Source organism: Canis aureus, chromosome 1 (assembly GCF_053574225.1).
Source record: "Canis aureus isolate CA01 chromosome 1, VMU_Caureus_v.1.0, whole genome shotgun sequence".
In the NCBI taxonomy this organism is placed as follows: domain Eukaryota; kingdom Metazoa; phylum Chordata; class Mammalia; order Carnivora; family Canidae; genus Canis; species Canis aureus.
Genome location: NC_135611.1, coordinates 1,440,281 through 1,460,572, shown reverse-complemented (window position 1 = coordinate 1,460,572; position 20,292 = coordinate 1,440,281). Strand labels below are relative to the sequence as shown.

The 20,292-nt window shown below is 59.1% G+C and overlaps 1 protein-coding gene across 9 annotated transcripts in view; it reads left to right on the top strand.

Moving 5' to 3' along the window:
• NFATC1 (nuclear factor of activated T cells 1) overlaps window positions 1-20,292 on the top strand; it is a 95,109-nt gene that overhangs the window by 34,233 nt on the left and 40,584 nt on the right. For all 9 annotated transcript variants that reach the window (XM_077873011.1, XM_077873306.1, XM_077873164.1 and 6 more), the window contains exons 4-7: window positions 5,001-5,203; window positions 5,751-5,923; window positions 7,902-8,042; window positions 17,078-17,133. In XM_077873011.1, the coding sequence (XP_077729137.1) occupies window positions 5,001-5,203; window positions 5,751-5,923; window positions 7,902-8,042; window positions 17,078-17,133 (573 nt within the window). The remainder of the gene's footprint in view (window positions 1-5,000; window positions 5,204-5,750; window positions 5,924-7,901; window positions 8,043-17,077; window positions 17,134-20,292) is intronic.

The following is a 20,292-nucleotide window of genomic DNA, read 5'->3' as shown; positions in this document are numbered from 1 at the left end:
TTGCTCTGTGCGTCCGGTCTTCACAGGTGCACCTGTGTGGATGGTGTGCATAGCCTTACCATGACGCTGTTGGTCTTCCGTCCATACTCTCCCACATAGGGTCTGCTGACCACACCCCCTACCAAACCAGATCTCACAGCCCAGGCAGCTCTGGATGCAATCTGGTCCTCACTTCGACTGAATCTCCCTTCCCTTTTCCTGAGAAGACAGCACAATACCAACATTAACATCAGAAAACAAGCCCATTTTCCCCGCCCTCCTTATGTCCCTGAGTGTTTTTTTTTTTACAGGAAGGACTTCAAATCTTAAGTTACATGGTTAAAAGTAGATGGACTTTTGCCACAGAAACTGTTGCCTGAGTAAAGCTGTTAAAAATGACTTGGCGTTGCCTGCGCAGGACCATCGCCTTGGCCTGCCTAGTCATCCTGTTAGCAGCCTGGCCAGGAGCCCCTTCCCGACCACATGCCAGCGGTTCTACCTGCATCCAGTGAGACACACACCTGCTACATGCACACACAGACTTCTGTAAACATCTGCACACATGTGCACATGCACGCTCACATGCTTGCGTACACGGCCAGGCTCTTGAGGGGGATCCTGAGTGTTTCATGCAGCGGAGAGGCTCTGTTCTGCAGAGATTGCGCTCAGACCCCCGTGAAGGCTCTGCTCACACTGTTTTTAGCAGGTGCCTAGGGGCATGGCTGAAAAGAGCAGGGGCAGCGTCTGGTGAAGGCCTGCGTGGATCCATCCGTGTGTTCTCAGGCAGATCAGGAGTTCTCCGATGGCAGGCTCCACATGTCAGGCCTAGTTCTGCTCTTGTCCGGCTTTCTTGTGTTCTGCTCCCTTAACAAGGTGTCCATGGGCAGCAGGTTGCTGTTCGTCTGTGTACCATGGCCATCTTAGGCATGAGGTGGTGTGACAGCTAGGCTCTGCCCCCTGATGCAGTCACTGTCACGCCATCACCTCCTGTATCAGGTAGCAGTGCCGTCAGGTAGAGACTGTGCAGCTTTCCTTCTGTCATTTGGGAGGGAATGTGCGTGGATGTAGGAAACCCCGTGTGGGTGCGGGCGCAGCCTCCCTGTCGGGCGGTGAGGATTCAGGACCTACCCTAACATGAGGGTTCACACTACGCAGGGCCACAAGTTACTGTGGTCACTGCAAGTTCACGTTAAAGCATGAATCCGGATTGCAAGCTGGGCTTCCCTCCCTGTGGTTCCTTTGGGCTTCGTGTAAAGAGGTGAATTTTACACTGGCTGAACAGCAAGCCGTGCCACCGCGACCCTGCCTGCACGTGTCCAGCGGCGCTCTCAAAGGGTTTTGCCCCACTTGTCACTTATCACCCACCCCTGAGTGCTGAGGTAAGCACAGGAGCTAAAAACAAACATTCTTACGTGTAGAAAACTTAGCAGCTCTTACACCTTGAAAATGGAATAATACATTTTGTTTAGTTGAAGCAAAGAGAGGTCATTGTTATGACAGGTAACTTTATAAATACCGTCTTGACAGATGGTGAACCATGCCGGAGGCAGAGCGCCCATGTAGGGCAGCGTGTGGACTGTTCAAACTGCTTTCCTGAAAATGAACTTCATGTTTTGAATAATAGATGTTTATCTCCCAGGTTAAACCTTAAATATTCCCATTTTCACTGAAATGACATGTTTTTAAAAGGGTGAAGTTGTACCCAGAATCCACTGCGCTCTGCATGCATTCAGAGAGGCGGCCCAGGGAGGCCCTGGGGGACGTGGGAACTGTCATTTCCCAGTGCTGTGAGCGAGTGGGGCTGCCTCCTCTGCCACGGACACGCCTTGGCCACATGAGAGGCTATTCTGGCCAAAGACTCATTTACGCCTTATTGTGTTAAATGTCATAGAAAGAAACCGCAAGTGGCAGAACAGGGCAAATCAGCCCTTAATCAGGCTCTGATTTTACTTGCACGTCGCCTGTTATGAAAATGTAGATTTGAGTCCAGCACAACACAAAGGCTCCTTAGCTCATTAAATCTGCAAAGGATTGAAGTGACCCTCCCCCACAGTGAGGACACGGGATTGAGTGGGCCACACAAGCCGGTCCTGGCCTTGACCCTGACCCAGGCGTGCGGGTGGGGATGCTCGTGTGTTCACGAGGAGAGCACTTTGTCAGTGAGAACTGCCTGGGAACGGGCATTGTGGACAGGTTCTCCACATGTGGTCTCAGTGAGGTGCTTGTGTGCACAGGGCCGCAAGACCGTGTGTGGACATGCAGGGCTGAGAGGAGCAGCCCTTCCACACATGCTGACCACACGGGCACAGCATCCCCGGTCCCTCTGCAGGCATCTCCCCAGCGGTGCTCCCTGCCTGTGTGCACACGCCTGTCGGACACGTGTGTGGTCCACGTGTGTCAGGAACCTGTAGATCTGGACCATATTATTTTAATATGAAGAAGCCACTTTGATGATGACCACGTCCACGGATGCGTGGGACCCTGTTACAGGCACTAAAAGATGAAAATGGCGTGCCCAGTGCACAAGTTTCGGGCCACAAGCCTTAACCACACACAGCACCTCTGTGTCTGGGGAGCCCTCCCGTGAGTGTATGCATGTGTGCACGTGGGCTCTGAGTGTGTGGGGTGTGAGTACACACATGCCCACGGGCGTGCGTGCACAAGTGTCTGTGTTCTCCGTCCATGCACACCGTCTGCAGGAAGCACTGGGAGATCCCTGGGGTGATGGTCAGAGTCTCCCTACTGAACCGCCACATGGTGCACACGTGGTGCCTGGGCCTTGGCCCTGCCCTGTGGCCTCTCACGAGTGCCCGGTCCTCTTCTGCCCAGCGGGTGGCAGGTGGTGGGCTGGGCCCAGACATTCAGTTTGCTGACAGTGCATAGATCTGCCTCCTGAACAGTTGTCGTCATGGGTTGTCCTCTGGGAACTCAGAACCTGTAAGGAACTTATCTTCTAATTAAGTTAAAACAGTAAGTACATGTGTCTTTCTGAGCCTGATTTTGATTAACGGCTCACTGCTGCCCTGCACATGTGGAGAGGCAGGTGCTTGCTCCTCTGGGGTAACGGACTCCTAGGGTGGATCCCCATGACTCCTCTGTGGTGTGACTGCAGACGAATGTGTTTTTTATTCTAAGTTGGGTTGAGGGTGAAGACATTGCTGTACTTAGAACAAATGTTGTGAGGCCCTGGGTGCAGGTGGTGACAGGGAAATGGGTGCTCGTGGTCAGACCTCCGGGCAGCGTGACCCGGGCACAGCTGGCCTCTTCAATCCGACCTGGGGCTCCCCTGGGGGCTTGGGCTCTCCCCCACATGGGAAAGAGGTGCATGCACTTGGCGTGTGGATACCTGCATTCTCTGGAGACGAAAGGTTTGCCACCCGAAGCTGGGCTGGCCTTACCTTCCTGCCTCCTCGTGGCAGCTGATGGGCATGCGCCACTCACATGCACCTCTGATTCCATAAAGAGCACCTTCCACGTGAGGCCAGGGGAAACGTGGGGTGCAGACAGGAGTCTTCAGAAGCAAGCGCTCAGCCTGGGGCCTTTTGTGTTCCCATGGCATCTCGCTGGCCAAGGAGGCAGGACAGTGATGGTGAGTGGCCGGCCTGCATCCCATCTGAGGCCACGGCTGCACCTGGGGAGCCCCAGACCTGCCCGCTGTCCCGTCAGCCTCCGTCAGCCTCTGGGCTGCTGTTCCTGCTTCTCAAGTTTATTGTTTTCAAATTGGGATGTCAACACGAGTATAAAAGCTGCACCAGTATAGGCGGGATATGCGTGAGGCCTGAGCCCTGTTGCCACGAGCCTGGCCACGGCCCTGCCGCCCGCACAGAAACCTCCCGCTGGTTCACACGGGAGCCCCATCTGTCCCCCCCACCCCCCTGGCTGTTCGGGCCTGCACTGCAGGGCAGGTCCCTGTGACCCCATACCAGCCTCCTTGTGTGGGTGAAGTGACCTCAGGGTGCCCTCCCACCTCCCTGGCCCTGCCGCATGCCCCTTGGGTGCCTGCTCTGTAGCAGGTGCTCTGGGGTGTCACGCTCACAACTGTGCTCCGTGGGTGGGATGGCAAGGACGTGTGTCTGCTCCTCAGGGCCATCCTTCCGTAGGTTCTCAGAGAGCCCCCCATGCCTGCAGGTCAGGGTGCTGGCTGCTGGCCACACGACTGCAGGCAGGCAGCTGGCCTCCAGGCTCCTTTGAGGCACTGGTAGCCCCCGGCCCCGCGGGGTCATCTGGCAGCGGCGTTAGAGCAACTGTCTGTTGTCGAGGAAAGTGAGTGTGACTAGGAAACGCAGAGCCAACAGCTTGGGATTGCCAGGCCCTTCCCAGGATCCAGGCCCTGCTATGGGGCTTCCTGCCATGGCTGGGGACATGAGCTGGGGGCACCAGGGCCGCAGGGAGCCCTCACCTGTCCCAGGGGCAGAGTGGCCCTGAGCAGGGCAAAAAGGGGCCAACTTTGTGTCTATCTGGAGTGTCCTGTGTCATCAGGACATCAGGACAGGGTGCAAGGGAGAAAGTACCCTATCCTGGGGGTGCACATGTGAGTTTTTTAGGGGGAAGTTTTCTGCAGACGGCTGAGTGCTGTTTCTGGGAGGCGCCAGCAGCATGTGGTCTTTATAGCGGACAGTGTCACAAGCTGCCAGGGAGACACATGAAGGGAGGAGGTGGGCTGCAGCGGGAGGCTTTGCGGGGACGCAGAGCCCCTCCCAGCTGCTGCCGGCATCTTGGGTGCTGCTCAGGGTGGTGCCGTGGCATGTGTGCAAGATGTGCATGTGGGGGGGGCACACGTGGATGTGTGTTTGAATGGAGGCAACAGGAATGCTTGCAGCTCACATGGGTCTAGGACCATTAGGGCGCCCTTGGGGTGGTATTCCTGAGTCCTTCACTGAGGGGCCGGGCTGCAGGGGTACTTAGCACCAAGCACCTGCTGCATGATTCCCTAGCAAGTCAGCCTCTGCTTGTCAACGTTTCAGTGGTTCTGGGCCGTTTTGTGCGCAGGTGCTTACCTGGGACTCTTGTTCTCTCCGCAGCTTCACGGCTACTTGGAGAATGAACCGCTCACACTACAGCTGTTCATCGGGACGGCCGACGACCGCCTGCTGAGACCCCACGCCTTCTACCAGGTGCACCGGATCACAGGCAAGACTGTCTCCACTACCAGTCATGAAGCCATCCTCTCCAACACCAAAGTCCTGGAAATCCCACTGCTGCCTGAGAACAACATGCGAGCCATGTAAGCCGTGCCTGCGTGGCTGGGGCACTCAGGGTGCGTGGGGCAATGCCGGGCAGTGTGGCCAGCATGCCCGCTTCTCCCCTTTGCCCTGGCCCTGGGCTCGGCACCCCACAGATCCGTAGGGTGACAGGTCTGTAGCACCTCAATGGCCGGTCCCGGCTGCCTGTCCACCATCAGGTTGCCCTCACCTCCTGAACATGACACCTGTTCATTTTTGGGTTCACTGGTGACCAGATACAAACGCTGCCTGTGGAAGGAGTGCAGTGCATCCAGGCAGGTGTCTCCTGGGAGGCTCTGTCGCTGCTGCCGCGAGTGGCTCTGAGGCCCGGCAGGCCTGCCCTCTGTGAGCTGACAACTGACCCTCCTGTGGGTGGCAAGGCCCATCCTCATGGCTCTGCCCCTCCCACTGACACCTCTGGACGCTAAATGCAGTGCCATTTCCCCGTGCGGGTGTGTGGGGCTCCGTGGGCCTGGCAGGGGGTGGAGTGGGGCACCCTGAGCTGCACATCAGGGACTGATGACCCGTGTGGACTCTTGTTCTGGGCAGCGTGGACTGTGCCGGGATTCTGAAGCTCCGAAACTCTGACATCGAGCTGCGGAAAGGGGAGACAGACATTGGGAGGAAGAACACCAGGGTGAGGCTGGTCTTCCGAGTCCACATCCCGCAGCCCAACGGCCGGACGCTGTCCCTGCAGGTGGCTTCCAACCCCATTGAGTGCTGTGAGTACCGGAGCCAGGCCTGTGTCATTCTCTCATTTCTGTGACACATTTCCTGTCCTTGTTTGTGTAGATGCATGGACTCTTCCCTCCTGCTTGTGCAGTTGCTTCTGTCTCCGGCCTGCCACATCAACCCCGTGGGGCTGCTGTGCAGGCATTCAGGTTTACGGGCTCTTGTGTGCTGCTGGCACCTGCCGCCGGCACCTGCAGGGAGGACAAGGAGGGGAGCTTGCTCAAACCTTGAGATGCATGCACGGGACCCCAAGATGCATGCATGGGACCCTGAGGTGTTTTCTCAGACCTCGAGGTGCTTGCTTGAACCCTGAGATGCATGCATCGGACCCTGAGATGCATGCATGGGACCCCAAGGTGTTTGCTCAGACCTCAAGGTGCTTACTCAGGACCCCAAGGTGCTTGCTTAAACCCCGAGATGCTTGCACAGAACACCAAGGTGCATGCTTGGAACTCTGAGGTGCTTATTTGGGACCCCGAGGTGCATTCATGGACCCCAAGGTGCTTGTTGAGACCCAAGATGCGTGCATGGACCCCAAGGTGCTTGCTAAGACCCCGAGGTGCATGCATGGAACCTGAGTGGGACTCGGTCGTCGGTCTGGTTGTGGGGTGGAGCAAACTAAGTTTGCTGGCCCGCATAGGACTTGCTTGCCTTCCCTAGTGGCCCCTGGTTTTCCTTACTTTCATCCTTTGTGTGATTCAGGAGCATCCAGCCTTAGGCTTGACACCCTGCTCCTGCAGGGGCTCCATGACCCCTGGCAGTGACTTTGTTGACTTTTGTCGGCAAGTGAGGTGATTGACAGAAGCCTCACAAACCCGTGTGCAGTGGCTGCTCTGGGGGGCGGGACCCGCAGGAGTCTTTGCAGGGTCTGGCGGGACATGCGGCCCACTGTCATGAACAGTGCGGTCACTGTCAGAACGTCTGTCACGGGGTGTGGCTGTCACAGGACACTCACCTGCCCACCTTAGGGAGCGTCTGGGTTTGGTTCCCTCACCTCTGACCTGAGAGTCTGACCCAGTTCGGTGCCAGGACTCCCCAGCCGTGGCTGTGCCTTGTCCCCTGACCCCACGAAGCCCCAGGGACTTCCACCCTCCAGCCCACTAGCTGCAGGAGAACTGCTGGTGTGGAACTGGTGGCAGAAACGCCCGTGCTTGCCACTGTTTCTGCCCAGAAAGTTTGGGTCGGTGGCCTCACTGTGCCCTGTCGTCCCCAGATGACCCAACTGCCCTGTGCTCTGGTCACTGCCTGTCTTGTCCCGGCCCCTCTGGTCCCGCGGCCCAGACAGGACCGAAGCCCCAGGCCCCTCCGTCGGTTCACACGGGGCCTGCACGCCCACAGTGCCTGGGGAGGGTCTCCCTGTGGCTCCCAGCTCTAGGAGCCCACGCTCTGCTCACCGTGACAGGAGGTCCAGTCGGCTGCTCCTCCCCCGGAGGCTGTGTCTAGGCCTCACACAGCCGAGGGGCCCCTGGAGTGGAAGGCTCACACAGGACATGCAGGTGCACGCACGCATTCCCCCACAGAGGCTCTCCCACAGATGCACACATGCACGCGCACGCATTCACCCCAGGGAGGCTCATGCACAGACTTACATGCACGCGTGCACGTATTCCTCCCCCACCCCACCCCCAGGCTCACACACAGACGTACACGCGTGCGAACACGAATTCCTGCCTCCTGATTTCCCCATGTGCACAAGTTGGATGTGTAATCACCCTGTGTGCGTGGTCACACGAACCTGCGTGGGGCTGCTGCCTCTCATGCAGGAGGCTGTCCTTAGGGTGGCCAGGGTGCCGCATGCGGTTGCCCTAGTGCTCCGTGTACGCACCGTGCCCCCTGCCCCAGACCCTGAGCAGCTGCCGGGAAATCCAAGTTCCTGACCGCCTGGCCGAGCCCGGGCACCCACTCAGGCTGCTGCGCGATGTGGGGCCGGGGGCACATGCTCATTCTCCCTGTTCTGACCCCATGCAGCCCAGCGGTCGGCCCAGGAGCTGCCCCTCGTGGAGAAGCAGAGCGTGGCCAGCTGCCCCGTCCTTGGCGGGAAGAAGATGGTCCTATCTGGACACAACTTTCTGCAAGACTCCAAAGTCATTTTTGTGGAGAAAGCACCAGGTACTTCCTGTGCGAACAGGCCGTAGGAGTGTTTCCCCGCTCTGGGCACAGGTGGAATTGGTTCCTGGTGGTGGAGCATGGCCACTCTGCGGGTGTCTGTGTGCTGGGAAGCAGGAGCAGATCTCCTAGCTCTGCCTGTGTCAGCGGGCTGCCTTCCGCACGCTGGCCATGGCCCCTGGCCCTTTGCCTGGACTGGATGGAGGGCGCCCTCCTGGCTGTGCACAGGCCCTGCCCCGGGCCACCATGCATGCCGTCTTGGGAAGCACTGTTCTGCTCTGTGGAGACAAGGGCTTCTCGTCTGGCTGAAGCCCAGCCGTCTTGGAGGCAAGCGTCTGGATGCGGGGCAGCGTGGCAGGCGGTGGGACCTGTACCTGGACCTGAAGCCTCGTTCTTATTGGTGCCACAGATGCAGAGGCAGGTGCTGCTGCTGTGTGAGCCGTGGCACTTGGGTTCTCAGCCGTTCTGCGTGTGTGTGTGTGTGTAGACCACTCCGAATGTGTAGACGTCAAAGTGGGTGGGGGCAGACCTCGGTGTGGGGAGTGGTGGGGCATGGTTGCTGCATGTCTCTCTTGTCTGATGTTTGGGCAATAGGCCCCTGGGTGTGCTGCCAGGCAGATGTGCGTGTGTGCGCAGCTCCTGCCCCGAGAACCGTCTGACAAGAGGCCCCTGGGCACCCATGCAAATCACAAACAAGAGCCGGTGAGAGGGTGTGTGGGGCTCGCCTCTCCCAGAAGTTCTCTGCAGCTGATTTTGGAGCTGGTTCCCTGCCAAGCATGGCCAATGGGCATGAGGTCCTTCCCCCTTGATGGGGCTGCTGCCGCTGGGCTGTGTTTTCTCCTCCCCATTTCCTGCAGAAACGGAGAGTTTTCCAGAGAGCACCAGTGCAGGACCCACGCTGATCACTAGAAACCAGGCCAGTGATTAGCATCCACAATGAGGTCTTGATTTTGTGCAGGAAGCTTAAGTGCCTCCATCAAAACGGGCTTGAGAGTTCTGCGTGTTCAGCTCAGTCATCCTGTGTAATCATGCACATAATTGGAAAACACGTTGTGAATTATGGAGAAAAACAACAAGGCATAATGGTCAGAATTTGCGTTACTGGAACACCTTTTTTTGGAGGAGGGTAATTTTGAAATGGTGTAACCATTTGAGCTTTGTATAAACAAGCATGGGTGGGGGGTGCGGCCATGGCGTTCTGCTTGCCGGGCTGCAAGGAGATGCACTGAGATGCAGCCCCAGGTGGCACTCTCCTGGCTGCCACCCAAAGGAGAAGCCCATGCGCCATCACCTTGGCGCCAGGATGGGATCATGGGGTCTCCTGGAGGCTCCCTGCTTTGTGGGCACTGTGAGGCTGCTTCTCAGGGCAGGTCCCCCCGCCAGCCGGCCCACTTATTTCCAGGTCTCTGCTCCATGGCATCACAGTGCCACGTGGAGGTTGGCCGCCAGCCCACAGTGTGGGGACCTTAGTCCCTAGGTGCGTAACCGGCGCCATCCTCACCCAGGGGCCCTCCAGCCACTCCCTGCAGCAGCCTGGCGTCAGGCGCACGGCCGGCAAGCTGCGAGCATAGGTGGCAATGTGGTCAGAGGCCGCAACTGTTGTGAGTGGGTATGAACACTGTGGTTACACCTCTGGACGCTGTCACTGCTTGTGTTTGTATTTAAATGAGGTGGTTTGCATCTCATGCAAGTCACATTTCCAAGAGAAGGAAACCACTTTGACCTCTGACTCCTGGCGGAGGCGGCACTCCACCTCACATGTCCTGATGTGCTCTGTAACTGTAACTGGGCTTTTCCTAGTTGATGTTTTGGAGAAAACACTAAAGTCAATTCAGGTTAAAAGCGCAGCTGTCCTGCAGGGCTCTGATGCAGCCGTTGGTCTCTTGGGAAGTTCAGTCTTCACGCTGCTGCTGGGCTGGTGCCAGGGTGGCGTGTGAGCCGGCAGGCCTGAGCCCCACCATGGAGGCCCACGGGCTCCCAGCTCTTCCCGCTGGGACGCTGCTCTGGGCATCTCGGGGCACCTACCGCCTGCATCTGGGCCTCCCAGCAGCCGCTCTGGGCTTAGGGCACCCGCAACCCAGGGCTTTGTGAGGGTCTCAAGGAGTTCTTTCTGTTCGAGGGGTGCCCACAGCTGCTGTACCTCCTGGAGGGGTGCACTTCCCCACACCCGCGGCAGGAGCAGGTCAGAGATGGAGGGGCGTGGGTGCCTGTGCTGAGGGCAGCATTGGCAGGTCCCTGGGGCCAGCCCAGATGGGAGGAGGGGCTGTGGAGTCCTTGTGAGACGTGTCACAAAGACTGTGGAGGGCAGCACGGCGCTCTGGCTGTGTAAGTGATGGTGCTTTCCAGAAGACCATCAAGATTTTGGGGGGAGTCCTTTCCTGTGTCTCCCAAAAGGTCCAGGTGTCAGGATACCTTTCCTCCGAGGATTCGGATCCGGTTTGTGGCTTCGGCGTCAGAGGGCACTGCTGAGGACAAGGCAGCGTGTGGCAGCCTGTGGCTGAGTGTCCGGTGCAGGAGGCCCGGCCTCAGGCCGCCAGCCCCACATGTCACAGACATACCAGCATGGGACGTGACTTGCTGACCTTCCCCCATCTGTAGCCGCGAAGATGACTGGTAGCACTTGTGTGTGTGGACTAAGTCATGTATTCGTACACGCGTGCATTTGAGTCCACCCAAGGGACGCGGTCGCATTGAGTACACATGAGGACAGCATGAGCCACGTGGGCTCCCTGCCGCTGAGGCAGGCCAGAGGCAGAATAGGTGAGCGCAGCAGCAGTCTGGGTGCGTCAGACTGTCGTGCTCTTGACCCCAGGGCTGTAGGGGGGCGTTCCCTGGGGTTCCCGTCTGTCATCCTGCCATTACTGAAAACTATGAGTGAAGCCTGTTTTGGCTTCTCTGCTGCCCACAAACCTCACCCAAACTTGGGGGCCTCCAGCAGCAGCGCCTTCTTTAGCTGGACCACACCCAGGGTTGGTGGGGGGCGCTGCTGTGAGCTGGGGCCAGCTGCCATTCTGTGCATCTAAGGCCTGGGCTGCTGTGCCCAGACATGGGCCCCCTGGGTATAAACGTGGAAGCCAGTTGGTCAGGCTGCAGTGTGGGTGCCATTCCAGCCCCAGATCACTCTTCATTGGGTGCTCAGCGCTCCTCCCCAAGAAGCCCCAGGTGGCTCCCCTGAGGGTTGGCCTGGGTCCCTCCCCTTTGGTGGCTTCCCAGGTGACCGGCTCCTCCTCAGTTTGCTGGGCTGAGCCACCCACGGGTGGGCCCTCCTGGGAGGAGGCTCCCACCCCACACTTGGTCCCAGGTGGGGGGCGGGGTGGAGGGGCTAATGATCGGAGGAGGCAGCGTTATCCCCCACACTCCCCCCACAGTGTGTGCCACAGGGAGCGGGGAGGGCGCTCAGAGCGGGCCATGAGCCTGAGTTCCCGAGCCTGCACTAGCTCCACCTGCGCAATCCCCTTCCCCTCATCTCCCGACTTCGTTCTGAATGCCCCACATGCAGGGCCATGGCTAAGAAAATCCTTTAGAGGTGACCAGATTCCAGACTCGAAGGCCGACACGGGCCTTCCCTGGTTGGTGAGCTTCGGGGTCTGCACACCTCCCTCCCTTGGGTTTGACACATGCCTGTTGCTCCTGAAGCAGGATAGTGGCTCCTGTGCTACCAGAAGCTTCTCTGATGTGGGGGAGGGTTGAAGGCTGCTGGAGGGGAAAGCACGGACTCTGGCCCGTAGGATCCCTGAGCTGCGTGTCCAGGCCTCACGTGTGTGTGTGTGTGTGTGTGTGTGTGTGTGTGTGACGTGGTCGCTCCTCATCTCTGCCCCCCACCCAGTTCTAGCGACTCTCAGGACATCCGCTAGGGATGACTTCATGTTCAAGATTGGGTCTCAGGCCACAGTCCGGAGCAGAGCACACCTGGGAAAGCCCCTCCCCACAGAGTGGAGGCCGGGGGGTCCTGTGCAGCTTTTCTTGTTGTCAGGTACTCACCGGCTCACACATAGGCCTGGACTCAGATGCCAGTTTAGGTGTGGTGTGTGTGGTGGGCATTGCTGGAGCATGTGTGAGCACGTATGTGTGTCAGAGAGAGAGAGCACATGTATGAGAGCAAGTGTGTGTGTGAGCAGGTGTATATGGTGGGGATTGTTGGACCATGTGTGAGCACGTGAGTCAGGGAGTGTATGTGAGAGCAGGTGCATGTGTCAGAGTGTGAGAGCAGGTGTGTCAGGGTTGTGTGAGCAGATGTGTCAGGGTGTGTGAGAGCAGGTATGTGTGTGAGCCCACTGCCCCGCCCCCCCCAGCCAGGTTGTGCAGCCGTGACACTGCCCAGGAGCCAGGGGCCCGCTGTCAGCGGGGTTACATCCCGGGCCTTGGCCATCTGGGCTCTGGCAGCGAGGACTCAGCGGCAACCTCTGGCACCCACCTCTCCCGCCCTGGGGCAGGGCTGTGGCCTCAGGGCTGGGGTCCCATTGCCTTGGCATGCTTCTTCTGAAGGGTTTTTGGGAATTGCCCAGACATGGACACCGCCGGCCAGTGGTGGGGCTCACGTACGTGCAGGTCATGACTTGGTGTGGGGAAGAAGGCATCTGCTCTGAGTTTTCCGGGCGTGGACATGGGAGGGGGCAGGAGGGGGCGGGAGGGGGCGAGAGGGCCCACCTATCCACAGAGACAGCTGTGTGCCAAGGAGGTGACTTCCACGGGCAGCGTTCTTGGGCAGGTGGGGGGCAGCTTGCAGCAGCATAGCTAGCAGGTACACCCACCAGGGCCTGGCTGCATGAGGCAGCAGAAACAGTTGGCGCCCTCGGACAGTATCACCTGTGACTGTGCAGGACCGGTGATGCTGGAAGCCACCCTCCTGTCCTGCTTCTCTCCCCGGGTCAGGCTTCTCTTCACTGATGCCCCAGGATGATGCGCCCTGGTGCCCCCTGGGGAGTCATGGTCTCACCCCTCCCTCACAAGGCTCTTCTGTGGGATGCCAGCATGACCTTGGGCCTCCCCTGTCCTTCCTGGGGCATGGCGACCAGCACTGGACAGTGCAGGGGGCCCAGTGTGGGCAGGGGGCCCGTCCACAGGCCTTGTGTCCCTGCCGGGAAAGGGTTGGCACCAGAATCCTTTCTCTGGGCTGGTGGCCAGTGTTTCCCTGTGGTTTGACCCAAACTGCGCCCAGGTGCTCCTGTTTCAGCACTGAGGTCACATCCAGAGAGTGGGCTCGGGTCCCTCCCCAGCAGGAGAGCTGTGTTCCAGGTCCTGCCCTCCCACATCTACTGCAGCTCTGGGTCTTGATGGGAAAGGAGAGGTGTGGAGAGGACGCTGCTGGGTGAGGTGGCACAGGTCACACACAGGTTGGAGAACTGACATTTTATCTGTTTTGCTGAGATATGACTGAGACCACGTGGCTCATCCACTTAAAGTTCATTGGTCTTTGGCTTATTCAGAGCCAGGTAGGTGTCCCACTAGTTCTAGAAATTCCCAGAAGCCTTCATCCCTGTTCCCCCCAGCCTGGCAGCTTCAGAGCCACTAGCTGTCCCTGTGGACGCTGCCCTGGACGTGCCTGGTGTGGGTCCCACTGTGCCCAGCTCCATGCCCCAAGCGGCCGTCTCCCAGGGATTCCCTGCAGGAGTGCATTGGAATCTCGTCCCTTTGAAGGCTGAGTGGCGTTTGTCATGTGCATGGACCATGTGGGCTTATCCCTTCAGGGTAGACGCTGGGGTGGTGCCCAACTTGTGGTGCGGGTGCGCCAGCAAGAACGTGTGCTCCCTTCTCTGGGCGGGTGCCCCAGAGGGGAGTCTGCTCGTGGAGAGTCACCCTCAGTGAGGATCGGCCAGGCTGAGCCCACGGTGGGACAGTGATCCTAGCTCACCCTGGAGTCTCTTCTGCGGGAAGCGGGCACCCCAGAGTGTGAGGCCTGGGAGTGTCTCGGGCATGGGGAAGGGTGAAGACCAGCTGCAGGGGGGCACTCCCCTGTGTGGGACCCATGTGACCAGAACAGCCCCAGAGCACCCCCACCTGCCCCCGTGTGGGCACCCGTCTTTGTGGCCCCCACAGGAGTGTGGAGCGGCCCCCCATGTGCACCCCGCCGTGGCCTCCTGGGGTCCTGGTGTGCACCCGGCGGTGTCAGCAGCCGGCGGCCATGCGGGGTGGGGACCGTGTGCACGTGGCCCAGGCGGCGTCACCTGGGCTGCAGGGAAGCTGCGATTCCATGTGACGGACCGTTGGTCTCTCCACCCGGGACTGGCAGACCCCGGCACGGTGCTGAGACTTGGTGGGAAGCCAGGCAGGGCTCTGGAGCGCTCGGGAAGGCCGCCGACGCTCCCGCAGAGGCCGCCCGGGAGCGTGTGAGTCAGCGCTGGGCAGGGAGGCGAGCGGCCCAGGCCGGCTGTGGAAGCCTCCGGGCGGGTGTGGCGGGGAAGCCTTTCCGATGACTCACCCTGCAGGGAATTCCCTAATGATTCGGAATATTTTTACTTCTGGGCTTGCGCACAGTTTCCTACTGAGGACCTGGGGCTCCTGATAAGGCTGGAGCTCCTCGGCTCTTCCAGGGCCAGCCTTTCCCGTCCCTGTGGAGGCTGGGGCTTTGCTTAGTGCCCGCGTGGGGCCCACCTCTGGCTGGGCTTGGCAGAGGGGGCACCCAGGGGCTGGATGTCCACAGGCTGGACGGTGGGGCCCATGCCACCAGCTCCTGGGGCGACTGCGACTGGGTCCCTGCTGGTTCTGGTGCACGTGGGAGCCGGCTTCACAGTTCCCTGGTGTACACGATTATCAGCCACGTTGAGTGGCCTGGGCACTGCCATCTTGGGCAATTGGTCTGTATCTGTTTCTATGTGGGTGGCAGCTTGCTGGGGATCCTCAGTAAAACAGGCCGTGCCCCTGCCTCTATGGGCTGGGCTGTGATTCAGTCACAGATACGAGGACTCAGGGAACACAGGCCCAGAGCCCAGGACAGGTGCGCAGAGTGTGCTGGGAGCCCTGGGCCCCTGAGACCTCCAGGCCCTGCCCTTCCCACCTTCCAGAAGCCTGGTGGTTGACGGGAGTGTCTGGAGGCTCTGCTTGTGCTCTCTTACTCTGCAGTTAGTGGGGCAGGCGTTGGGAAAGCTGAATGTACACGCACAGTGGGCCTTGCCAGCCTTGGGCTGACGCTCTGACAAGGACCGGTGCCCGCAGGCCCAGGAGGCTTGTGCTGGGTCCACAGGCGCCGTGCTGAGCCTCCCAGCAGCAGATGGAGGCCGTGCCATGGGCAGGAGGAGCACTTGCGTCACTTGCTTAGGGAACGGGGTCGTTTCAAATCCTTAAGTGGTGGGTGGGGCTCCTGTCTGCACGGCCTGGAAGGCTGCCTCGACCCCGGCCCCTGCCCGCAACCCCAGCCCCTGGCCAGCCCCCGACCCCAATCTCCAGGCACAGCCCCTGGCCCCCAACCCTAGCCCCTGGCCTCCAACCCCTGACCCTGGCCTCTAGGCTCAGTCCCTGGCCCCACCCTCTTGCCCCTGGTCCCCAGCCTCTTGCCCCTGGTCCCCAGCCCTTGACCCTGGCCTCCAGGCCCAGCCCCTGGCCCCCAACCCCAACCTCCAGGCCCAGTCCCTGGGCCCCAACCCCGACCCCTGGCCCCAGTCCCCCGACCCCCACGGCTCAGGATTGCCCATCAGCTCAGGGGCTGGGAGGTTAAGGATGCTTCGGCGTTCCGGAAACTGTGATGCTTTGTGGGAGTCTTGGTTGGTGCCTTTGAGAATGGCAGAGTGTATTTTTAGTTTCCGATAATGTTTTCCTGGAGGAGACAGGGCGGCTGATCCCCTGGGCCCTGGTCTGCATCTTATCGCTGAGTGGGTTCATCTGGTGGGTAGTTGGCACTGGGAGCCCGGGCATCCCGAGAGGCCCATGTGTCCTGGCACGCCGACGTTGCTCCGGGCTCTGTGACTCATATTTCCTCCTGCTGTCTCCACCCTCCACCCCTGCCCGCCCTGACTGTCAGGCAGAAGAAGGAGATTTTGTCTAATTTATTTATAATTTAGGATCTGTTACACACACATACACACAATCTCTTCTTCGAAAACAGCAGGAGCATTGCTAAGCGTCTCTTGCTGTAGTTGTGTGTTTGGGGACAGAGTCACAGGAGAGGAGGAGGAGGGAGTCCTCAGCAGGGGATGCCCGTCTGCCGATTGAGGAAACGCCCGCCTGTCCCCCACGTGGCCGGCAGCCCTGGAGAGGCTCCTGAAGGCCCAGAGCTCAGTTCGCAGACATTCCCACCCCAGGCTCCCTGAAGCTCCCCCCTTGCAGGCCGGGACCCAAGGAACACTGAGCCCTTTCAAGGCCTATTGGGAGCCTTTTTATTTTTTATTTTTTTTTGAAACATGCAAATGGCCACTGGGGTAAAGTTAAAAATACCATATTTTGCATTTCTGTGTCCTGATGTGGCAAGAAGCCATCAGAGAGAGGATTTTCTCCCTCAGCCGACCGCTGGTCTGAGCAGAGGCAGGACCAGGGCTCCCAGGCCCTCACGCGTTAGAACAACTCTGCTCCCAAAACACACGGGGGCTTTGCAGCCCTGGGTCATCTGGCCCCTGCTTCCTGGCACGCACGCACCTTAGGCTGGAGCTGGTGGGTACAGGGGCCGGGACACAGACCTGGGTCAGCTCCCTGGCCTGTGCATCCTCTCCTGGGTCACGGGTGCTTCTCCTGGGCTCGCCTCCCTCAGAAAAGCTTGGCATGTAGAAACCACTCATGCCTGGCATGAAGCTGGGGCGGTGGGCCTGAGGACGTAGGAGGGGGTTGGATTTCTGGGGCATGCACTGCATGTGGCTCCCTCCTACAGAGGGGGTGGGTGGGTCCTTCGGGCTCTGCCAGGCTCCCTGCCCACGTCTGGGCCAGGCATGTCCTCTCAGCTGGTGACGCACATGTAACTGTTTGCTCTTCTGCGTTAACAGCCCGGGTGGCCCGAGCTGGTCAGAGGGCTGCGGTCCCCGGGGTCCCTTGTGCCTGGTCAGGGCTCACCGTCCAGGCAGGGCACTCGCCCAGGCACCCAGACTGATGGGCTTCCCTCTGCCTCTTCCCCCTAGACGGTCACCACATCTGGGAGACAGAGGCCAAGCTGGATAGAGACCTATGTAAGCCGGTAAGTGTGGCTGGACACGCAGCCCTGGGGGTGCCGGTGCTCTGGAGGCTGGGCAGGGGGTTCCTGCGAGCAGGAGTGACTGGGAATGCCAGACTGGATCACGGAGCCCTGCCTGACACAAGTGCTTGTGGGACATAACACGAGTTCGAGGAGGACAGCAGAGTGACCACGGGGGGCAGGACCCCACCTGGGCCCCACCCAGGAGGTGCCCTGTAAACCCCGACGGGACCACACACCCGTCCTTGGCCAGGACCGTGGGTGCACTGAGGGGCTCACGTCACGGGGCCACTGCCACCCTCTGGTTATCGTTGTGAGCAGGGAGGCCCCGGGAGCAGTGGCTGCTCCCGAGTCTCCAAGCCGCACCAGCTTCCACCAGTGTCCTTGGCATGACTTCTTGTCTCCCGTCCTCAGAGAATGCATGTCACTTCATAGACACTTGTTCTGAACACGAACTAGATGTGAAGTCAGATCTCGTGCCACTCAGAGGTGCTCAGTCTCTGCCTGTGAGCGGAGTGCTGGCAGGGGCCGGGGGGTCCTCATGCCCGCTCCATGCAGACTTTCTGCCCACAGCTGCTGGGTACCGCATGCACGTGTAGGTGCCTGAGAAATAACGTTGCCCCTGTGGTCGTAAGTAGAAGATATTCTTTGAGACAACACAGCTTCTCTGGCTTTGTGTGGCACGTGTGAGTGCAGGCGTCCTTCATCCCTGAGGCTTCTGGTGGCGTCTTTATGTTCAAAGTGGGTTTCTCCTAGGCTGCAGGTAGCTTGGTCTCACTTTTCACCCACTGACCATCTGTGTGTTAAGTGATATTAAAACTGACTGTTGCCATAGTGGGATTAACCTCTCCCGTCCAGTGTGCATGTGTTCTGCATGGTCCTTGGAAAAGCAGCAGGAGTCATCAGGCCAACAGCAGTTATACTGTGGCCAGCAGGTGACTGTTCACCTGAGAAGTTCAAAGTTCTTCCAAACTCTGTAGCTCACCCCTTGACTATGGACAGGCATGAGGTCCCCTAGCTCACCCCCTGGCCGTGGACAAGTGTGTGGTCCCCTAGCTCACCCCTAGCCGAGGACCAGTGTGTGGTCCCCTAGCTCACCCCTTGGCCATGGACAGGTGTATGGTCCCCTAGTTCACCCCCTGGCCGTGGACAGATGTGTGGTCCCCTCGCTCACCCCTGGCTGTGGACAAGTGTGTGGTCCCCTAGCTCACCCCTGGCCGTGGAGAGGTGTGTGGTCCCCTAGCTCACCCCTGGCCATGGAGAGGTGTGTGGTCCCCTAGCTCACCCCTGGCCCTGGACAGGTGTGTGGTCCATCTGACAGTGCAGGGAAATGGGAAGTTGGCTTATTCAGGAATCATGCTCAAGGCAAGATGGTAGTGTTGTCTGGGGCCCCAAGGGGCCCTGGGCTGTTGGGGCGGTGTGAACAGGGAGCCTTGGTGGGCTTTGTTGAAGCCAGCAGGCAGCTTTTCTCTGCTCCGCAGCAGGTAGGCTTCCCAGCCCCAAGTGGAGATGTGGAAGTGGCCCTCCAACACTGCTGGCTCTCGGCAGGCCCTGGGCCACCTGCGCCCTCACAAGTGGCTCTATCGGGACAAAGCATCTTTTCTTGTGACTTCAGCTTCCTTTTCCAAAGCTCTGATCCACTTACCAGAAGCCTTTCCAGTCTTGTCAGATGGAAAAGATTCCTCCCTGGCCCCAGGGGGAAACCTGCGCTCTCGAGCTCGCTCCTCTCCCAGGATGTCCAGGCACCCTCCCGTGTTCGGGACCTCACACGCGTGCACACGTCTCCTGCGGGTCCTGTCCTGTGTCCTGCGTGCCTGAGTAGCCCCGGGGAGGCGCCGTGGGCCGCAGGCAGCTCGGCTTCCTGCTGCTGCTCAGCTCACAGGATTGTCGTAAACACACCTGGCGGTGGGACAGACAGCTGGAGCCGCCCCCAGCAGCCTCCCGCATGTGCCCCGGCCCCCCAGCTGCACTCCCTCCCCCCCAGCTCCCCTGAGCATGGAAGAAGCCTGCAGAAATCCTGCCAAGTCTGCATGTTCGTTTTTGTGTCATTGGCTTGTCTTTTTTACTGAGTGGCTGCATATTTTAAAGGAAGCCTGTTAATAGTTGTTTTAAGAGAATCATAACAGTACGTGTGAAGAGGGAAGTACTTTAGTTTTATGATTCATCCGTATCTCTTAATTGAGGTTTATTTTTATAGACTGATTCTAACTATAAAGGAATATATTATTCGTTGTGGAAATTTGGAGAATGTAGCACCTGGTGTAATTGCACCACTGCTGACATTTGGGTGTCCATCCTGCCAGGCTTCTCCTGGTGCGTGCATGTTCGTGCACATGCATGTGCCTGCATATATGCACACACACACACACACACACACTTGTTATGTTGCACACAAATTTTTTTTTTAAGATTTTATTTATTCATGAGAGACAGAGAGAGAGAGAGAGAGAGGCAGAGACACAGGCAGAGAGAAGCAGGCTCCATGCAGGGAGCCCAACATGGGACTCGATCCCCAGTCTCCAGGATCAGGCCCTGGGCTGAAGGCGGTGGTAAACCTCTGAGCCACCCGGGCTGCCCTCGCACGCAGTTTTTAAACAAAGCAGAATCCTGCTGTGTGTGTGGTTTATGTGCTGTTGTGAGCAGTGTAGACGATGCAGTTTCTTAAAGCGAGTTCAGGGACCTATCAAGAGCTGTTTGTTATCCCTGTTCTGTTCCTGTCCCAACAGGTGGCAGGGACGACAGTGCCCCTCACTGCACTCCCTTCCATGCCTCTTCCTTCACCGCGTTCCCGGGGGGATGGTGTTTTGCATACTCTGTTTAGAGAGGTAACAGAAGCCCCCAGTCAAGTAGAATCTATAAAAACCAAACCGTCAAGGCCGGGCCTGGTCCGACGCCTGCTTCTGCCCTGTGCAGTCCGTACAGACCCTCGCAGGCCCCCCGTGGACGGCTCCTCATGGCTCACCTCATTTTCATCCTCTGTTTAAGTAGGACCTCTTCCTCTCCATGTCTCCTCTTCTTCCGTGGTGGTCAGACCACTAGCTCTGTGCCCCACGGGGGCTCGCCGTCGCCAGTGCTAGCCACGTACAGCACCAGCATTTCCTGCAGGGTCCCCGTCCACCCGTCCACGTGCTCGAACCCTTAGGAAACAAGCCCAGATGTAGA